This window comes from Calidris pugnax, unplaced genomic scaffold (genome assembly GCF_001431845.1).
Source record: "Calidris pugnax isolate Ruff unplaced genomic scaffold, ASM143184v1 scaffold162, whole genome shotgun sequence".
NCBI classification, from domain to species: Eukaryota; Metazoa; Chordata; class Aves; order Charadriiformes; family Scolopacidae; genus Calidris; species Calidris pugnax.
In genome coordinates, this window is record NW_015090900.1 from 1,449,026 (window position 1) to 1,455,163 (window position 6,138).

At 49.6% G+C, this 6,138-nt stretch overlaps 1 protein-coding gene across 1 annotated transcript in view; it reads right to left on the reverse strand.

Annotated features, from left to right (window-relative positions):
* Positions 1–1,335: 1,335 nt before the first annotated feature.
* FAM46B (family with sequence similarity 46 member B) overlaps positions 1,336–6,138 on the reverse strand; it is a 5,226-nt gene continuing 423 nt past the window's right edge. The window contains exon 2 of the mRNA XM_014948715.1: positions 1,336–2,448. Coding sequence (XP_014804201.1) covers positions 1,429–2,448 — 1,020 coding nt within the window. The 3' untranslated portion in view covers positions 1,336–1,428. The remainder of the gene's footprint in view (positions 2,449–6,138) is intronic.

Below are 6,138 nucleotides of genomic sequence, written 5' to 3' on the forward strand. Positions count from 1 at the left end.
CCAAGCTCCGTTTCTAGCTAGAGAATGAATTTCAAATGCTATCAGTGGCTCACATGTGGAATCAGGTAGCTGGAAACAGGCTGCTTTTGAAGACCTGACCTGCCCAAGGGCAGAAGGAAGATCTCCAGCTGGAGTCTGGAAGAGGTCTCCCTATCTCCTACAAGGACCCGGGCTCCAGCCCCCATCACAGCAACAGCTGGAGATAACCAACTAGTGAACTAGTTGGTTTGTGCTTCAAAGGACAAGCCTCATCATCCCAGATAACCCAGCCGGTCTCTGGCTTTGTGCATTAAAACCACACTTGCATGCCAAAAAAAAAAAATAATAACACAACAAACAAACCAACAAACAACCCCAAAATAAGCAGCATTTCAAATTCCCCCCCTAGAAAATACAGGATTGGGTACGGTAGCCTGGGGCAGGCTCCTGGACAGATCCTCTGCCTCATCACTTCTGTACACGATTACATTTTGGCACTGCAGACTCAGGAGCTTGAATAAATTCATATGTAGGTCCCTGCTGCCTTTTTTTTTCCCCCCCTCCAGAAAGCTCTGCACAGCATTTTCCACCATGCACTCCCCCCCCTACCCCCCTTAGTGTCCCCAGTTTTAGGCATTTACACAGAGTCATTCCAAGCTCCCCCCTCCCTCCCCTCCCTGTTTATGCAACTCCACTTTTGACAGCTCTTTTGCTACGGCTGGTCCTTCACGGGCAGCAAGCCATGCCAGAAAAACCTCAGCGACACGTAACCTGCCATCCCATTCCTGCTTCAGCCAGGTTACTAGAAATGATCTTACCTCATCAGGACATCCCCAACTCAAGCTCTCGGGATGTCAGCCCCTGCAAAAAAAAATAATATTTTTTAAGGTTTACAGTACAGTTGTGTTTATATTGTTACAGGCACTTAAACAGGATTCTTTGGTCCTTCAAAGGAATTAGCCACTCTGGCTTCTATCTTCAGAAACCACAAGTCTGCACACCCATAACACCTCCCGCACTAAAAAAAAAAACAACACAACACAACAACAACATCAACAAACACCAGAAAACCAATTCAGATCCGTTTCAGGGCAGTGCAGCTCTACCTTAGCGTAATTCTACAATCTCCCCACACGCACCCCCGCCCTCCCCCATGGCCTCCAGAATTCCATAAGCGATCCCAGATCTTCCTGTAAACGTCCAAGTCAGCTACTTTCCGTAACACTGCACTTCCCATCACAGTGTACAGCAGACAGGCCTCGTTCCAACAACCCCAGGAACGAGACACTCAAGAAAAAAAAAAGTCCAGGAAGTTTCCTTTTGTCGCAGTTCTAAGAAGGTTTGTCTTTTTGTGTCTGTTTGTTTCGTTTTTGCCCCCTTTTCCCCTCCCCATTCCCCAAGGCAAGGAAATACCTCGGAGGACAGACAGACCCTGAAGTTTGTCCTGGCTCAGTTACAGGGAAGCCACGTTGGGTAGGACTGATTGCAAGGCAGGAAGGGCTGCACGTGGGTGACATAGTAGTTGAAGTTTATTTCACTGACGTAGGGAGCTGGCTGGTAGTAGCAGGTAACGTTTGTGACGGTGGGGATGATGTTCTGCTCAGCCAGGACCCTCACAGCCAGCATGGCAATGAGGTTCAGGGTCTGCCTCCTTTCGTGTCCCATGAGGCAGACTGTGCTCTCATTGACCACCCGGTGGAGGGTCATCAAATAGTCATATCTTTTGCTCTCCATCCCAACAAAGTGGCTCTGGAGGTAGCACTCCAGCTTCCTCTGCTGCTCACCGATGTCAGAGAAGTCTATGAAAAACCTGGAGCACATGTATCTCTGTAGTGCCTTCATATCCACTTCCGATTTGGGCTTAAAACCCCTCACCAAGAGGTTGCAGTACTTCAGAAGCCCCCCACCTCTGATCTCCTCTGGGTTCCTCGTGGCGATGACCCTGTTCCGGAGATGGTCCATTGCCTCCTCAAAGTCCCCGTACATGCTCTCCCCAGTGACCGTGGGGTGGAAGTTCTCAGCCATGGGGTTCTCTGAACACTCCCCAAATAGCAGAAGCGAATCCAGGATGATCTGGAAGGAGTCCACGCTGAACTCGAACTGCCGTCTGAGAGAGTCCACGAATTTGAGTTCCACGTTCTTCCCGCTGTTGTTGGAGAGGGAGATGAGGCTCCAGCGGTCGGTCTCGTTGCACACCTTCACAAGCTTCTGCACGTACGCCTCCTTCAGAGTCATGGGGGTGATCTTGTCTTTGTTGACACCTTCTGGAAGGAAGTCGAGGAGGCAGTCCATGACCACGTCTTTAACAAGCTGGAAGACATCTTCGGTCTTCAGATCTACACCGAAGATGAGATCTAGGTCTTTGTAACCCAAGCCACTGTCTTGATGCAGAACATGACTAGCTGCTGAGCCGTTCAACCTTACATTATGGACTGTGATGCCTTTCTTCTCCAGGCGACTACGGACAACCTGAGACACAAAGAGAGCCGGTGAGAAGCGAGAAAGCATTCTTGGAGCAGGTTGGCTACAGCAGCAGGATTCACTCCCCGCGCTTATATGGGTCACTCCAGTGCAAGACAGTGAAATAAAAAGCTAATCCATTAGAAATAGGTCACTTTGGAAAGCATCCAGAGTCTTGCCAGCAGCTGGGGGTGGCTCTCCTTTCCTTATTCCCTGGCATTAGAGGGTTCTTACTGTGCATGAGCAGCTCTTTCTGCTTCCAGCACAGCTGTTTGCCCTTCTTTATCCCTCTCAAAGCTGAGAATTTATCCAAGCCCATTCTTTGGGGCAATCTCTGCCCCCTTATCCCCCCGCAGTCCCTACCAGCCTTTCCAGCCATCAAGCCAAGACCAACCAATCCAAAAAGGACTCCAAATACAAGGCAGCAGCACAGTCTGCAGCAGTCCCTGTTGATTTAATCAGGGTGGCTCACTCCTTTCAGCCGGCCCCTTTGCCTGTCAAGACTCATTAAAGGCAAATCAAGATGCCAGAAACTGCTCAAAAGCCCCAGCCAGGCGTATGCAAGTTCATGTCCTAACTAGTAAGTGTATCCTAACAATTTCCAGTGTGTCAGAGCTTCGTGCTGAACTTGGCACGCTATCAAGCGCAAGAGGCAGCTTTCATCTTACGGGTGTTACTCCAGTGATTTTAATGCTGCCTGCTCAGTCCTGGCACACCCACCAGTGCCTCCAAAGCTTTGTTCATTTAGAGCAAAGCTGAATCACTTGCCCGATTACTTAACAGGCAGGAGGCTGAAATAACCCCCAAGACCATAAAATAAACTAGCTGGACACCAGCTTATAATTTGACTTTAACTGAGCTCAAAGATCCCAGGAAGATTAAGTTCTCATCTTCCACCAGAAGCTCTTCCCACCCCTCATCCCGCTTTCATGTCTCTCACCAGCAATTACCTGCTGTCCTGTGAGTCCCACCTCACCAGCCTGCTCAGGTAGGGCTTGGAGCAAGGCTAGAGCTTGAAAGAGCCAAAGCTTGGGATACAAATAGACAAGTTGTACCACTAGAAGCCAGTCTGACCGGGCTACTCAGCCCCATGAGGTTGTCCTAATTTGAGAGGTCCCATAAAAATTCAAAACCTTGTCAGAGGGGCTGAAACTCCCACTTGGTTGACACGGTCTTGAGTAGGTGGTTCTGTGTGGGGACTGTGTGTGGTTCTGGGGAATGTGAGATTCAGCAGCTGTGAAACTGCCTCTGCATGAGTGTTTTTTAGAAGAAACAACACACAAAAGTGAAGGACCACAGTACTCAACCCACAGCGCATCATGGACCACTTGGGGACCACGCTAAGACACCACCCCAGCAAGCTTCTGTGGCCCCAAGGTGCCCTTGCAAACAGAAGGTATCTTGCTACAAACCAATTAATGTTTTTAAACTTAAATCAAAAGTTCAGGATGTTGTTAAATCTCACGGTGCAGCTTCTCTCTGCTGGTGTTTCCCCTACTCCCTGACGTGAGCTGCTCAGGCTAGAAATGTGCCTGGGCTCCTGGCCAACCCAATGGTGACAGTCACATGCCAGGCAACAGTTAACCAGTGAGCTATTCACCATTGGAAGTCCCAAGTCCCCACCAGAACATCCAATTCAGCCACGAAAGCAGTTGTTTTCGGAGGCAGAGAGCCTGAAAACTGAATTTAAGTCTAAGAGAGAGGCAGGGTTATTCCCCTGTATAGAATAAATATCAGGCAGTCGATCCAAGGGAGTTCCTGGTGCGCAGTTGTTGCCAACTGCCACTGGAGTCACTCACCCGAGGCACGGCTCCAGCACTACTTGTGGAGTTAAGTTTTGTGCTATTAGGGTCAGAGAGAGACAAGATATAGGTCACAAAAGCGTTAAGAGGCAGAGCTAGGACCTGTGCTCGGAGAAAATCTCATTCCAGATTAATTTTCTGGCCCCAAAGAACATCTGCTTAACCCCCTTTCTGGGCGCTGCTCAGGACCTGCAGCACTTCAGACCCATAAGCTTTAGGCTTACTGGATCTTCCCATGTGAGATATAGTCAGAAAAGGGGGGGAAAACCCCCCAAAATCCAACTACTCAAGTGAGATCCTGTCCCAAATCATCCAAAAAAAAAAAACCACCCTTCAACCTGAAGAGAGCCTTGTTGCTTCCTTAAGGACAGGAGGCTTCAGCCTACCAGTCTCAACCTGAAGCACATCTCCCCGGGTGCAGGCAGTGGGTTCAGGTATGCATTTTTCCCCAGAGGGTTGGATATTTAAAAGGTTAGGCAGCTGCTGACCTGCTTCCCAAAACAGCACCTCACGTTACGTGCGGTTCAGATAATTGACTCTGACAGCCAGGCAGGAGCAAACCCTGCCTCTGCGTCCTGACCCGGCCGCTTCCCACCTCCCACAACAACAAGAGCATGTGCAATAAATAACTGCCTTTTAGGTTACTTGTTTCAAGATTAGTCAGCCCTAAATACAGGGTCCGCCAGCGTGGTCAGTCAGAATTACAGCCCTCAGTTATTTCATGTTTGAAGTTGCTAGTGGCAACATCCTTTTGGGGCAGCTCCGGCACCAAATGGCTACAGTTCCGTGGAACTAAACAGTAATAAGTGGTGGAACATTTGATGCTGGGATTTTAACAGCGCTGAGCTTTGCTGGCCTTGCACAACCCAAGGGCAGTGCCCTGACGGTAGCTCTCGTCTGTCACCGGGTTTTAAAGCTCTAGCAGCCAAGATTTAGCACTTCTGCCCCCAGCAGATGCAGCAGGAACTCGAGGAATTTGAAATCAGCTGAGGCTTTCCTTTCTACAGCCAAGCGTCTTTCAAATGTCACCTTTCCTTTCTTTTTTCCAGGCTGAAGTAGAAATATTTCTCAAGCAGCTGAGGCTTCAAAAATCCTAGCGAGCAGTTTATTGTGAAAGCCAGTTTGGTTTTAGCTTTGTGAATAGCCTTTTTAATTAGAAGCTAACATGCCTGATTTTACATTTGATGAGTCATTACTGAGGAATGAAGCTGCCTCCCAAACATGAATATGCATCAGCTTATTTGAACTACATTGTTAGTTTAATATTAAACACAGTTATTACTTTATAGTTAAACTAACAGGAACTCTTGAAGGAGATGAAGTCTTGGGCAGGCTTTGGAGGATACAGCCAGTGTGACAAGAATCAAAGGACACTGACATTTGATCCAGCCTTTAAATTAACTACTGCCTCTTACAAATGTCCACCAGCACGAAGCCATTTGGTGGTAGCAGCTCCAAAAAGCCACCTTCCCCTCACCCACGTTTCATTGGGCACCAAAACCCCCTCAAGAGGAGCAGGAGAGGGGGGGAAACACAGGATGGGGTGAAGCAAAGCAGGATCCATGGGATCAGGCATGATATTTCAACGCGTGTGATCTTCCCCAGAGAAGGCTCTTTCTAGGAGGCTTCTTCCAGCTTTATACATCCCTGCAACCTTTTAAACACACACCAACTCCCCGGGAGCATCCCCAGCCCCCCGGGGGGACCCAACCCGGGCGCTCTGCCCTCAGCCCAACACAGGGGGGAAGGCGGAGGGTGCCCGGGGAGGGGGGTGGAGGGGTTGGCCCGGGGCCCAGCGGGCCGGTTAACGCCGCCTCAGCGCTTTTATTTTCTCCCTGACCCCCGGGGGAACGGGGCAGAGTCCAAGCGGGTGGAGGAACGCGGCCTGTACCCCCCC